At 41.6% G+C, this 15,032-nt stretch overlaps 1 protein-coding gene and 1 non-coding gene across 2 annotated transcripts in view; one reads left to right on the top strand and one right to left on the bottom strand.

Moving 5' to 3' along the window:
* Positions 1–238: 238 nt before the first annotated feature.
* LOC128744424 (protein kinase C) overlaps positions 239–15,032 on the bottom strand; it is a 48,850-nt gene continuing 34,056 nt past the window's right edge. Inside the window, exons 8-11 of the mRNA XM_053841438.1 lie at positions 9,062–9,757; positions 8,748–9,000; positions 8,549–8,688; positions 239–8,483 (exon numbers count right to left, since the gene is read on the bottom strand). Of these exons, the coding sequence (XP_053697413.1) occupies positions 8,319–8,483; positions 8,549–8,688; positions 8,748–9,000; positions 9,062–9,757 (1,254 nt within the window). The 3' untranslated portion in view covers positions 239–8,318. The remainder of the gene's footprint in view (positions 8,484–8,548; positions 8,689–8,747; positions 9,001–9,061; positions 9,758–15,032) is intronic.
* On the top strand, positions 9,847–9,928 carry Trnas-gcu (transfer RNA serine (anticodon GCU)). Its single transcript has one exon. It is a non-coding gene; the product is annotated as a tRNA-Ser (tRNA).

The raw sequence follows: 15,032 nt of genomic DNA, 5'->3' as shown, positions 1-15,032 counted from the left end.
TGCGCTTACCGTGTATGATCGATCGCTGCTTTTATTGAATGTTAAAATACATACAGTAGAGGCCAACACAATTATGAGTGAATCAATTAGGTAAATAGACGAAAGAATCAACTCAGTTCGGATTTTTGTTTAGATAAATAAAACAACTCAAATAACTTCCGCTGGTTTTATATTGTTGTAATCACATACTTCATATATATATTTATTTCTTGTTTATTATTATATAATATTTTTGGTATTTATATATTACTTTTCATCTATTCAGTTTTCTGGTTTATATTTCCATCTATCGCGTCGGCTTCCTGTTTGTTTTGTAATCGAAACTATTTTTGAACGCAACCTCCCGTATCATTTGTGTGTTAATTTGCTTTTTTTTTGTTTTCCTACCATCTTTGTCCAAACGGTGAGGTTAGCGCGAATTCAACCTTCTTCGTTGGAACAACGATTCCAGCTGTTTGTGCCTGCTGCTTTTTCTCTGTCATAACGTGTGTTTTTGTGTGTGAGTTATTTTCCTGACAAATCGGGGAAAAAGAAGTTCTGGGTTTCGGAAGATGTTACCTTCTTCGCTGTGTGATAACCTAAGATTACCCTTCGCCTACAACAACTGGGTAACTCCTTTTGGCGCATCCACATGTAATGACCGTTATTAAATCAGTCATTTGTGATTTAACTTGTGCTGCTTTACAGCTAACGTCATTAACTGAACTGAGCGTTAGGTGATTAAAACAGTGGGCATGCGTACAGTACAAGGGCGGTTGGCAGAATGCTCGAACGGTTCGAGATTGATGAATGGTAACTTGGATTCAAGTTCAGCAAAAACAAAAAAAAACGAGGCTACCAGGAAGTTTTGTTATTTATTTACGTTACGTTACGTTTTTCTGTTTACTTACGGTGGGATATTTTCAAAGGGCAAGTGAAACGGTTCGCTTTTTCAGTTGATGACGTTTTTTTTCGTTTCTTAATAAGTGTTTTCTCTTCTCTGATTGGGCAACAGGAAAACTGCTTTTTTCCCTACCATAAAATAGGAGTAAAACGTAAAGATTGTCTGCAAACCAAGCTGGCAAGAAAATTTCCATTTTCTATAACTTTAGCAATCAGGAGATTGTATGCTAGTGATCGTCAACGGAAAACATTAAATAATTACCATGACTCCTTTTTTCTTCTTCTTCTAAATACAACATCAATAAATTATGCACAACAGTTAAACTTTGTGTATCTTGTTTTTTTTTGTTTGTTTATGCAATATTTTTTTGGTTTATGTTTTCTCGATTTTGTGCTCGTCAGTTAAATCCTATTTTTTTATTACACATTGCGTCTACTGCCATCTTTTTATGTTATTTTTGCTGTTTTTTAAAACCACGATCTCGTACGAATCTAGTATAAAAGTGATCAGAATGTCCGCTTTGGTGACAGTATGTTCATCACTTTATTGTTTGAAATGTCCACTTTTATCATTTTTTTAACATTCAGTGTGTGCTAATTATTCTGCTCTCAGATATCATTAATATTTATATTCTCTCATATACATACCGCTCCAGGTGCATGCACTTTTTTACGAGTCCCTTCCCGAAAATGGTTTAGTTTTCCGTAAATCATTCATGCCTTGTTTTCTTTTTGTATATCTTAGTATGTATTTTAGAGGATACGTTTATGCGCTTTTCATTTCCAAAGGGTTACCGCTTTGATGTTTTTGTTTTGCAATATGATTTAGAATAGTAATATAGTGTTTAGTCTACCTAACATTTAACTAATTTACACGGATTTTTTCTTCACTTGTTTTGCTTCTTCTTAGTTATGCCTTAGGTATGTTTTGTCTTCTGCGATTGGTTTTGGTTATTTCAGTTGCTATCCAAATAATACACTATTTTGGACTAACATCGTAAACAGAAGTGTGGTCAGGACTCAATCGGGGAAATTCCGGGATGCTAACTTCACGCTAAACGGTGTGCCTTCAGCTTGTACAATTCTACTTGTTACGTCAATGAATGATATTCACAAGCCATCACCAGATTAACATGAGAAAATCACGCTTAGCGTTAAGCTGATATCGGATTAGCTCCTTTCTTAAATTTTTTTTTGTGCGGAAAATATAAACAGTCGTTTTTAATTAATCCCTCTAAGGTGTACGCAAAATTCACTGAAATAATAACAATTGTTTTGTTGCTCAATGTTTTTCACCAAATTTGGAAATTTTCCCGAAAATCTTTTTTGAAACAGTGCATTATAATCCTCCGACGAAACAGGTGTTGTAGGCCCTGCAGGTTGCCATTATAGAAAATCAGTAAGCAATTACGAAGAACAGAAAAAATCGGATCGTTATGCTCGGGAAGCACGAGCGCAACGACAATGGATGTGGAACTCCACTTCTCAGGGAGCACCTAAGTTCTCTCCGATGCATTGAATAGCCGAAAATTCGACGTCGCAGCGCGTACGCCCGTTTAGGAATGGTCGCATAACCTATCAGGGCTGCAGCAATACACGCGATCTGGGTACAACTATTATAGTAAGGGCGAGATTGGTAGGTGACTGATCAATGCTCAAATATGCAGGTTGAGAATTAACCAGTCAATCAATCAATTAATTTAACATCAGCATAACCAACCGGTACAGCCCTCACCTCGGAAGGCCCAATAATGCCAAAGAGAAATTTTACGCACATTTGGAATGTGAATACAAGCGCTGCCCAAAAAAACATGACATCAATATCGTCATCGGGGTTGTCGACCAGGAGGACAAATACAAATTGGTTATTGGAGGGTTCAGTGCACATCAGCAGACCAACAAAATGGACTTAGAAATTTGCCGTCTTCAAGAACATGGCTGTACGTAGCACCGTCTTCCGGCAAGAATTCCTGGAGGTTACCAAATTAGACAAAAACTCACGGCTGGCGCTTCTCAAACATTATGGACGTCAGTACAAAGCGAAGTGCTAACGTTGGCGCAAACCACTACTCGGTAAGGGATACGGCGCATCCCAAAAGTACCCGTTGTGCATAAAATTCATTACCGACGCCAGTCTCGGTTAAATCTCGCGCGGCCGAAGCAGCCTGCGTTGCCGGATATTACATGCATTCACTCGAAGCAATACTGCCGGAAGAGAACGATCTGGACTACTGGAACCAGTGCTACGAAACCCCCACACAGCCGTCGGTGCTGTGTGCAGATATTCTGCTGCCCACACGCTCACGCACGCATATCCTCACATCGTTTTCATGCATAGCTTATTCCCGAGTTAAGAAACTCGTGGGGAATCAGCTGCCCGTGAGGCTGGTGGCGCACTGGGATACAAATTTTGCATTACTTTTTCCTCCTCTTCTTCTTCATCTTCGCCCTCGATTCTACACGCGGGCGGAAGTCCAAGCCAATGTGAGTAATCGGTATCAGCAGATCGGACTGCAACGACGAACGACGATCGACCACTGTAGCTGTTAGCAAAAACTCCTTGCTGTGCATGAAGAAATAAAAGCGCGAGTTTTTATTTTTTGCTTATGCCGGCGTATTCATTAGAATGAGTACGCGTGTGTTAGACCACACGAGTGTGGGCTTCGCAACACTGCTCTTGGGCTCCCTTTCTTTTCCCACGCACTGGGACGAGTTTTACGAGTGTGTATTTGAATACCTGCTCAGGCTCTCTCTCTCTCTCTCTCTCGTCACTGCAGCCGAGCAGTTGATGCCGCATTGCTCATCGAGAGCCCATGATGAAGAACGAAAGAAGAAGTAAAGCAAAATCTGCATTCAAACATCCTAGTGTACCGCTCGCGGTCATGAGCTATTGGCATTGGTTTACCTTGTCAGTGCAGGCTGTGCAGAAAGACGCTGCGAGGTTTATGCGCTCGCGAGTGTCTAGGTAGCAGAATTTATGCGTAGCACCAGCGTTGTTTGTCGTACGCTTTTATCAGTGGAGTAAGCGTTAGATGGGCATCCTTTACTTCTAGCTCGATTTGCCAAATTGATTGAAAGACCAACTAAACAGCCAGCGTAGCACACAGAACGAGCTCAGGTGCTTGAAATGGAATCAACGAAATGATTTGTATAACGAAGACTAAGAAAAGACATGAATGAGGGGAACACTGCACCGCGTATCAGAAGGGTCAAAGACACAGACAAGAGCTGTAGCGAACGCAAATCTTTCGTGAGAAAAGGCACTGCCAAGAGAAGGAGGAGGAGGAGTAAGCAGAGTTGGATCAACAACATCATGCTCAGAAATCGCGAAAGGTTTACCAGAAACTGAACGCACCCCACTTTGGCTTTGTTCCACGAGCCGAAACGTATCGGGATAAAAATGGCAGTATTTAATGGACCGAAAGTTGGCAGCGACGTTTCGACGAACATCTGACTGACGCTCAGGCAGAGAAGCATGGCGGTGAGGAAAGCAAGTTCGGTGCTGCGAGAAGCGTAGAAGATAGGTCAGCTCAGTTAAAAACAGTCCATCTGCGTAGAACAATGGCACCAGAGCGGAGCTTATTAAAATGGTCCCGGAAACTTGGTATGAATCGAAATCAAATTTTTACTCTCCAGAATTCCAAATTCTCCAGAATTCCACAATTATCGGTAGTACATGCCCACGGAGCAAACTTTTGTGCATTTCTAGGCAGCATACGATACAGTCGTGCGTGAACAACTTTGGCAGATAATGCACGAGAACAATTTTCCGGACAAAACAACGCGACGGATCAAAGCTACCCTGGAGCAAGTGATGTGCTACGTGCGTGTTTCGGGGGACTCTCGAGTGCTTTTTAATTGCGCAGAGGGCTGCGGCAAGGGGATAGACTGTCCTGTATGTCATCCAACATCGCTATTGAAGGTGCTATTGAAGGATCCAGGCGCCACACGCAACACCACATCCAAGTTGGAAGTCGCAAGACGCTTCGATCAAGGACCATACGCCGCCGCACAAAGTTGACTATGTACAAAACGCTAATCAGATCGGTAGTTCCTCTACACACTAGAGGCAGTACCTTTGCTTACGGAAGATATACGTGCACTTGCCGTATTTAAACGAAGGGTGTTGCGGATTATTTTTGGCGGAGTACAAACGGAGAGCAGAGAGTGGCGTAGACTTATGTATCACGAGTTTCATGCCTTACTTGAAAAGATCCCCATCGTATATCTGGCGAAAGTTGGGAGACTACGGTTGGTCGACCACGTTGTAAGGATGCCCGTTCTCTTCAAGGACCCGATGGGACCCGGAATAGAGGGGCCTAAAGTGCTGGATGGCTTGATCAGGTTGAAGCCGATTTGAAAAAAAACCAACACGTTTTAATCAAATATAAAAAAGTCAACAAAAGTATCTCAAAGAGCTATGTCACGGTCCTCGAAGTAACATCGGGATAACTCTGAGACTAAGATATGGTCATAATCTGTAATTAGAATTAGAAATTTTAAAAGAATTTTGGGAAATTTTCAAGATTTGGAGAAAAAGATTGAAAACCAAAAAAGTTATTACCATTTTAGCGAATCTGGGCCACAAATGATGTAAACCTCAGAGGAGTTAACGTCAGTTAGACTATTACATAACGTTATCAATTTATTCATGACCTACTACAGCAGGGTACGTTAAGGCGACACAAAAAACATTTGATTCTTATGTTAGTTTGAAGAGAAAAAAAAGTTTACACCCTTTTGCCTGCCTGCTGATGCTATAGTTTTTACACTCTGGTTGATACCTAACACATTCATCTATTTATATATATACTTTCAAAATAAAATAAAAATTCGACCGATTTAATACCCACCTAGCAATGCATTAAAATTACAAAAAATTTGCATTTCAATACGTTATTTTTATCTGCTTTATATGATCAGACGGATTTTTTCTCTGGTTTCTCCTTATTTAATCTCATTTTAATTATTTTTTTTATAAATGCCTAGTAAACATTCTTATCGTTCCCTAGTTTACTGATACGCGTTGCCTTATCCAACTCTCTCTTCGTTTTGATATTTCCACTCAGAAACTATATCTACACTAAAAGGCTACAAATGAACAACTTAGTTTATTCCATAAACGAAAGAAACAAACAATAAGCAGCATAAAACAGCGACATTTTACTAGTAATTTGCGCACGAATCGTCCGCCCTTTAAATGTGTTCCGTACAATCGGAATAAATGGGCAATAATAAATTTCTCTATATTTGGTATCTCTCGTTACAGCTGCTGTTTTTCAATTGCATAAATTGTGACTAAAGCTTGAACAGACAGACATTTAATGACATAAACAACCGATCCACACCGCCACAGCCAAGCGGCCAGCGGTGGATGATCCTCCCTCCTTCGCATCCTTTTCCTCCTCCTTTGTGTGCTCTTTAAATTGTATGTAAATAAATAATACTATCAAATTTGGTATAAATAACTCTTTCAATACTACAATCCATCCCCTATCTATCTATGGGCAATGCGTCCTCCTAAGGTCCTCGGCATTTCACATCCGTCGACCGAAAAACTCACTGGCCACAAAATATTTCTTTGCTATTATACGAACCAACTGGTTTCAAATATGTAATCTATGATCTTTCTCTTTTTTGTCGTCTGCTGAATTGAGCCTTATTCAACTGACAACAGAAAGGATTGAAACTAAAGAAAGCTTTTTCAAATTAGGAACTCTTCGAGCTGACAGAGAAATTGTAAGAGCAACCGAATGGACTAATTCCACGTGCAATTGGTAAATGACAAAATTCGAACCTCTCTTATTTATGTTAAACTTAACCTATGTGTTTGATAACAGGAGGCATGAACGTTGCACACAGTTTTGAGTTAGGAATCACTCAAAAAAAAACTTAAAAAATGGTTCTTGACTCAAACTGGTGCCAGGGCCTGCGGAAGGTGCATGTTTCTTACTATCAAAAACATAATTGAAGGTTAATCCAAATCAGACAGGAAAATTACACTTCATTTGCTCGATATTTACTCAAGCAGCTGTCTAAACTTAATTTTATACCAATAAGGATATTATCCTGTACTGCAAATAATTCCATTATTCCTTTCCACATTCAATAGTATATAGACTAAGTCGAAACAATAAACGGAAGCAATCGAACAAAGTGTTTTCCTTGTTCTAAATTTTATCTATCGTTGAAAATGGCGTTTTTTTGACAAAATATATTGCACACAACTCTGCCTGACCTCATGATTTGATTAGTTAGATTCAAACAGTAATACTTCATTCGTTTCTTCTTTCGGGGCTACCATCTTCTAAATAGAGTTTGGCCTTCCAGGGCCTATGCTAATCATTGTTATTTCGCTTTCTCGATTTGGGAAACTTTGAAATGAAACTTCCAAGAAGTGACGGTATTAACAAATGTTGGTCTGCTTAAAATAGCTGAAATAATGTACGTCTAAAATAATTCTAACACAAAATACTATTAATGACTAGCATGAAAAACGCGAATTCACTGCAACTTGTGCTTGTATACATTTGCAATGATTGTGATAGCACTATTATAGCATGCACAAACTAAAACCACGGCAATTATTATTATTGGCATGCAGCTTCAGAGGGTAGTGCGGCTTTTTCACGAATGGCACTTTTTTTCTAGCGGGTAAAATATAGGACACTAATTAACATAATTCAATGACAGAAATAAACGATTGCAGTTATATTAGCAGATCTTTTTTGATTCCTTTGGAGCCAACCTGATTTTTTTTTAAATCAACGAGATAAGCAATAATATAGATAACGACACACTATTGCACTTTCAAGCTCTGCTCTAATCGTCTTCTCTAAAACTACATTACAATGAATGATTGTAAAACCAACAATAAATAGCTTAATCATAAAATAATCATTCGATTTGTGTGTGTGTGTTTTTTATGGCAACTAATGCAATACCAAGAGTAACAAATTCGTCAACGAAATGTGAGCATTCATAATGCCAAAAGTAAGAACTACTAAAAAGTATTTTAAACTAAAGAAACTTTTTCTTCCTGTTTCAAGATTCCATTCTCTAACCAACTCTATCTCTCTAATAAATGAGAATTTAATCTCTGACTGGCTGTAGATCATCGAGCTCGATTATCCCAACTGCTCAACAATAGCTGCAAGCATTGCAGGGCAACGTTTCGTTTACGTTGCACACTTTTATAATAAAATCAGAACTCGTCCGTTAGTATAAAACTAGCTTACAAATAATCCCTCCTTCACGCGTCTCCTCGCAGCTTAGCTCTTTCGGGAAGAATGGCACCCGTGTCCGTGTTGTGCTTTTGCTTTTGCCGGTTGACTGATACACTGATTCCTGCTATTCAACTCTTTGGTTTTATCGCGTCTCACCGACCGACGACTCACGGGACGACGAGAGAAAATTTAGCCAAATTCGCTCGCCCTCTAACAGGGGATCCTGCGCTCCGGGCCGAACTCAGCATTGACAAACGAAAATCCGGCAAATTCTTCCTGATTGATGCAGCGGATGATATCTTTCGGCACTGGGGTTAACACTGGGTCTTCTTTGGTGAACTCGGTGTCGAAATTTAGGGCGTCGCGTGCACTCCGCTGCAATGGTAAAAACATAAAGGGGTAAAAATCACGTTCAAACTAGTAGGAACTGATCGACTTACCACTCGGGGCCGGAAAGGTGGCCGTACTTTTCGCTGTTCAAGCGCTTCCCAGTCCATATCCTTGAAGAACGGGTGGGTACGAATTTGATTTTCGCCATCGGTACACCCTAAACGTTTGGCGGCGTTTTTCGTCATGAATCCTGTAATAATGCAAACAATTTATGATTAATGCACTCTTTTACTGGCATGTTGAAGTGACCTTTTAAAATCGACACTGCTTCCCGGGACAGCCAAACCGGGTACAGTACATCATCGCGTAAAATCGCCTCGAACAAATCATCTTCATTGTCCGCTTCAAAGGGCGGTGCCCCTGCCATCATTTCGTACATCAATACACCTAGTGCCCACCAGTCTACCGATGGACCATAGTCAAGCTCCTGAAGGATCTCGGGCGCAATATAATCTGGTGTACCGCAAAACGTAGAAGTTAAATTGTCACCAGTGATTCCCTCCTACAAAGCAAAAAAATGTTTAAATCTTATTTTAAAACGATCACCTAACTAAAACACTTACTTTACACATGCCGAAATCAGCGAGCTTGCAGTGTCCTTCGGCATCCAGCAGGATGTTGTCCAGCTTAAGATCCCGGTAGATTACGCCGTTGCGATGCAAGAACTGTAAGGCGAGTGTCACTTCGGCCGCGTAGAACGCAGCGCGGCTTTCGTCGAACTTTCGCGCCCGCTGAATCTGGAACATCAGATCGCCCCCGTTAACGTACTCCATCACGAAGAACAAACGGTCCGGCGTTTGGAAGCAAGAGTGCAGTGCGGTCAGGAAAGGATGCTTCGCTGCCAGGGCTAGAATTCGCTTCTCAGTCATCGTACAGTCTACGTCGTCATCCTGCAGGATAACATCCTTCTTCAGCACCTTGATGGCGTACACTTCGTCGGTACCTTTCTTCTCGGCCAGCATCACCTTTCCGAAAGATCCCTTACCGAGCACTTTGATGAAGTTAAAGTCGGTCAGGCACGTCTTGCCAACCGTCAGGCCACCGGTAGCCGAACGTTTACTGTCATCTTCCTGGGAAGTGGCACTGCCAGTTCCGCTTTGCTTCAACTGACTAGAAGCGGATCGGCTGCCATGCTCCGCACCCAACAGCAACTGCTGGCTGTCCGTGTCCTGGCTGCTCTTGGTCGAGAGCGAATCCAACGAACTGTCCTCACTGCGTTCCGAGATGGATGAGTTATCACTAGGCGCTTGACTTGAATACTGCAGCGGAAAGAGTAAAACAAAAAAAAATGGAAACAATTAATAATTACCCGGCGGGCGATGGGTGGTGCGATGGGCGATTTATCAGCGACGAGGTGGCCGAGAGGTTAAGGCGTTGGACTGCTAATCCAATGTGCTCTGCACGCGTGGGTTCGAATCCCATCCTCGTCGGAAAATTTGTTTTTAGTTTTATTGTAGGTACCAAGATTGTATTGACAACAACAGAAAAAGTTACTTCGTCGTTGCTCAAAAATGTGGAAGGAAGCTTGTCGGTATTTATAAAAGATTTGTATGTGTAAGTTAGAAACTTGCTTATTCAGATTAAAAATATCTATGCCACTAGACAAAAAATATGGTAATGTAATGTAATGTAATGTTACACAAGAAAAGGTGTATAAATTTATCTGCATTTCATTTTCAAATGCTGGTCTCATCATCAAGAGAAATTTTATTTATAAATGTCGAGCGATGACAAAACTACGCTGAATCAAAAATTTATTTTAGCTGTGCTGCAGGTTGACAACCCCGAATTCTTGTATATCGAAAAAAATTTTATAAGTTTAACGTTTTATCTATGTCTATGATTGAAAAGTACTATATAAGCAAGTTAAACTTATTTGCAATATGTTTTGTGCATTTTAATGATTTTAATGCTCTAGAGTTGACGGTCAAAAAAACATTGTCGACACTACCGGTCGCACTTATCTTCTTGCCCATTATTTTCGAAAGAAATGGATCTAAATTTAATGCTTGATGTTCGAAAAATATCATATGATACAAATAAAATGAATTTTGTTGTTAAAACGAAAAATTTCTCGATCTAGAGCATCAATTTTTTTCGTGAATTTCCAGGAACGTCAAGGAAAATGACCATAATGTCTTTATTTTTCTAAAATCAAATATTTTGCCATTTTCATGTACAAAAGAAATATTTTTCCAATGTTGTATAACACTTATAATTAAAACATACTGATTAAGTTTTATGGCACAAATACAAAGTTAGTCTCAACCTGCAGCAGTCTCCCCTACTATTCCCACAGTAGTAGACTTTGATGTTTTCGTCTTGCGTTCTCAAAAACAGCGCGTATTGTGTAAACGAAGTTAAAAAGTTTTGTTTTCATTTATAATGGCGAAGGCAAGCCAACAGTTATGGAGCCTAATACAAAGAAACCTGAAGCACTGAGACACTGCATAGCAAGTGTTGTAGCAGTCGACAACGAAAGCAAAGTACAAAATTTATAATTGATAAAGCTGCAATACAAGTTATGGGACGGTATCCTATTCAGGAGGTAGTCTCAAAATAACACGAAGGTTTCGTAATTGCAATGTTAACGGAATTGTTATATGCAGCTGCTATGCACCTCCTAGTTTGACAATGGACCAGTTCCACCATAAGCTGGACGTTTGTACTGATAAGTTTGTTGACAAGAAACTATTCGTTATGGAAGATAATTTCAATGCCTGGTGGTGGAGTGGGCAAGTAGATATACCAGCGAGAGGGATAATAGCCTGTTGGAATCTCTGAATAAGTTGGATGTAAGACTAAGGGCTCAAACAGAATGCTGCGTCAACATATCCGTCGGCGTCAACTTGACAGTAAATCCATGGGAAAACCGTCAGAATAACGCTGACGGGCGCGTTGACGCAGCATTCTGTTTGGCCCTTAACGAAGGCACAGTTAGTACCTCCCCATTCCTACGTTAGTCCATCGTTGATGTCACCAGCTGCCCGTCGCTGACGATAATTACAAAGTGGAGCGTGTGCGAAGGATAGACTAACAGCGACCACTAGGCGATTTAATATACCATGGGCAAACGTAAGCTACTGTTTTACCTGACTCATAGCGAATATACGTTGTATTCGCGAGAGCTCAAAATCGGGAAAAAGTTGAAATGAGCAACGTTCCCTCGCTTAATTCGTACCCCTGAAAATAACTTACAAAAACGTTATTTTTCAAGTAACAGTAGGATGCATACCTTTCTTTGTTAAGCTAATGCTATTCGTGCAACTTTTTACAGGTTTAAAGCAATAATAAAAACATAACTTACAAAAAACTTTTTGATATTCGAATTAACTGAATACAATGCATATACGCTATAAACGAATAAAACGGTATAGTATACATTTTATTTCAATAACAGGTATATTCGTTGTGAGTCAGGTAAGACAGTAGCAGCAGTACGAAGAAAAAGGGCCATCGAGCGAAACTGAAAGACGAAGGCTTTCGACAAATACTTTTTATCGACGCACTACGCATTGAGAGTGTTTCCTCGGACTTAAACGCAGATGAGCTGGTCAAAACGTTAGCGAAACCATGCGACCCGACAACACAATAACGGCGAGGAATAAGCGATCCACAGCTCATTGATGGAATGAAATACTCGGCGTACTTCGGCGTACAGATATTTTAGAATAAGAAGTCTGGTCCAAGCAGGAAGGGATGACGCAGAGCAAAGTGAGGCGTTAAAGTTGCTGGCCGCCTTTAAAAATGCCACAAAGCAGAGCAAATCGAGCTGCGTCAAGAAACTATGTCGCGACGTGAATGTCAACCCATAGGATACTGCATACCGAGTGGTGATTTCGTCAACGCGGTCCTTAAAACTCCTTGGAGTCATGGTCGACGACAAGCTCAAGTTCGGGAGCCACGTCGACTATGCCTGCAAGAAGGCTTCCATAGCTATTGGCATCGGCATTGTCTCGTATGATCTCTGCGGTATATGGCAGCAAGCGAAGGCTTTTTAGCCAACGTGGTACAGTCCATACTCAGGTATGGCGGGCCGGTGTGGTGATCGGCGTTAGGTACCAAAAGCTATCTAGCCAAGCTGGAAAGCACCTATCGTCTCATGTGCTTAAGAGTGGCGAGTGCGTATCGCACAGTTTCACATGGCGCAATCTGCGTCTTAGCGGGTATGATGCCTATTGGTATCATCATCAGCGAGGACGTAGAGTGCTTCAACCAACGTGGAACTAGCGGCATACGGAGTACCACAAGATCGGCCTCAATGATCACATGGCAGCGGGCATGGTCTGATTCCACAAAAGGCCGGTGGACACATCGACTTATCCCGGAACTATCCGGATGGTCAATAGGCGCCACGGCGAAGTCAACTTCCACCTGACACAAATTCTGTCAGGGTATGGTTATTTTAGACAGTATCTGCACAGGTTTGGGCATGCGGAGTCCCCCGCGTGTCCCGAATGCGTGGACGTTGAGGAAACTGCAGAACATGCTTTCTTTATATGCCCTCGTTTCGCGGGCGTGAGAAGCAACATGACCGCAGTGAGCGGACAGGACACTACTTCGGATAACTTAGTCCAAAGGATGTGTTCTAGCTCGGACGTCTGGGGAGCGGTCAATGCGGCTGCTACCCAAATCGTACTTGAGCTACAAAACCGCTGGAAAGCCGATCAACGGCGAACAAACAGCTTAACTACCATAGTCCAGTAGTTATCTAAGAGTGTGCGTTAAGCACAATAGCCCCTCCCTGAAGTAATACCGGTAAGGTGGTTCTAGGGGGGATTGAGGCTGGAGATTCGAGTAGGGTTTTAGTGGGTCTGGATCCTCACGCCCCAGTAGGGGGGTCGGGATACCAAACCCCACTCCCTGAGTTGTCTTCTCAGGTGTCTGATAGCAGATTTCCCTACTTGTTAAAAAAAACCGAGTGGTGATGGCTAAACTCAGGAGATCAACGGTGCCAATTGAAATGTGTCTCGACAAGCTGGAGGTCATTGCTAAGGGGCTATTTCCAGGGCACGATCCAATGTGCTGGTCACCTACAGCATATGAGGCGTTGTAGGCGATGACGCTGAACACAGGCAGGTGTCCAATAAACAATAATATCAGCTGTAAAAAGACTGAAGGTGAAATAAACCCCTGGTCCGGATGGAATCCCTAACGACTCTCTAAGCGGCAGTGCAGACGTAGCCGGATATGTTTAAAGCAGGGCTGTAGAAATGCCTAGACGATTGCCTTTTCCCAGATAACAAAACCAGGGAAACCCCCTAGAGATCCAGCTTAGTATAGACCCATATGCCTGCTGGATACACCAGGGAAACTACTGGAGAGGATCGTCAACAGGTTGACGAAATGCATGGAGAGTGATAATGGACTCTCAGATCGACAGTTAGGATTTCGTAAAAGCAAATCTACGTTATATCCATTCACACAGTAATCTAAAATGTAGAGAAGGCTTCCAAATAGAAGCGTGGAGGAAATCGATACTGCGCAGTGATGACAGTGCTAGCTGGAAGGTCATCGCTATAGTTGGGATATCATAGAATGATAGAATGAATAGAATGGTTCCTGGGTATCTGTACGGAATTTTGAGAAGCTACTTCGACTACGAAACTACGAGACAAACGATGTACATAGGTCGATTAGGATTACTGCACAGGAATCGCCCAAGGCTCTAACCTGGGTCCATCGCTCTGGAATGGCATGTACGACGGAGTACTACAGCTGACTTCGTCTAGAGGCGTGTATATCGTTGATTACGCCTTCGTGAAAACTGCAAAAGCGATCAACGTGCTAGCCAGAATCATGCAAAACAACTCTAAGGCTTGTTCGCGACAAAATTTGGACACCCCTAAACATACACAGAGTGCAGAGTGGTAGACATATGTCTGTTCTTTCTGAAAATATAACACTTGTTTATATTACAAGCGCTCAGCGTAAAATGGCGTCGAAAGAAGAGCAGGTGCGAAAAGAAATTGTGTGCGGCTGCAGTGAAAATCCGGATCTCTCGTTAAGAAAACTTGCCAAAAAGCTTGGATTACCTACAAGCACTGTTCACAGTGTTTTAAAATCGTTCGATACTCACTTGACAACAGTTAGGACTCTTCCCTTCTGGGAAGTGGAACAAAAACGGATCTCAGGAACCACCACAAGGATGCGAAGGTAAAACAAATATTACGGAGGAGACCAGATCTTTCTGTACGTACCGTTGCTCGTAAAATAAAGATGTCGCCAACATTCGTGCACACTTCTAAGCAACGACAAGGCATGAAGTCTTTCAAGATGAGGACTGCGCCAAACCGTAATGATAAGCAAAATACGACGGCCAAAACACGCGCTCGTAAGCTTTATCGCGAATATTTAACGAAGTTTTCATGCGTTATAATGGACGATGAAACGCATATCCTAGAAAACTTTGAACAGTTTCTTGGTATGTCTGTTTACACTGCCATGAAACGGAATGGCGTCGCAGAGCATTTTAGGACAAAGAAGAAAGCCAAGTTCCCCAAAAAATGTTTAGTATGGCAGGCCATATCCAAG

Source organism: Sabethes cyaneus, chromosome 3 (genome assembly GCF_943734655.1).
Source record: "Sabethes cyaneus chromosome 3, idSabCyanKW18_F2, whole genome shotgun sequence".
Taxonomy (NCBI): domain Eukaryota; kingdom Metazoa; phylum Arthropoda; class Insecta; order Diptera; family Culicidae; genus Sabethes; species Sabethes cyaneus.
Note: the sequence above shows the minus strand (reverse complement) of the source record. Positions and strands in the feature narration are given on the sequence as shown.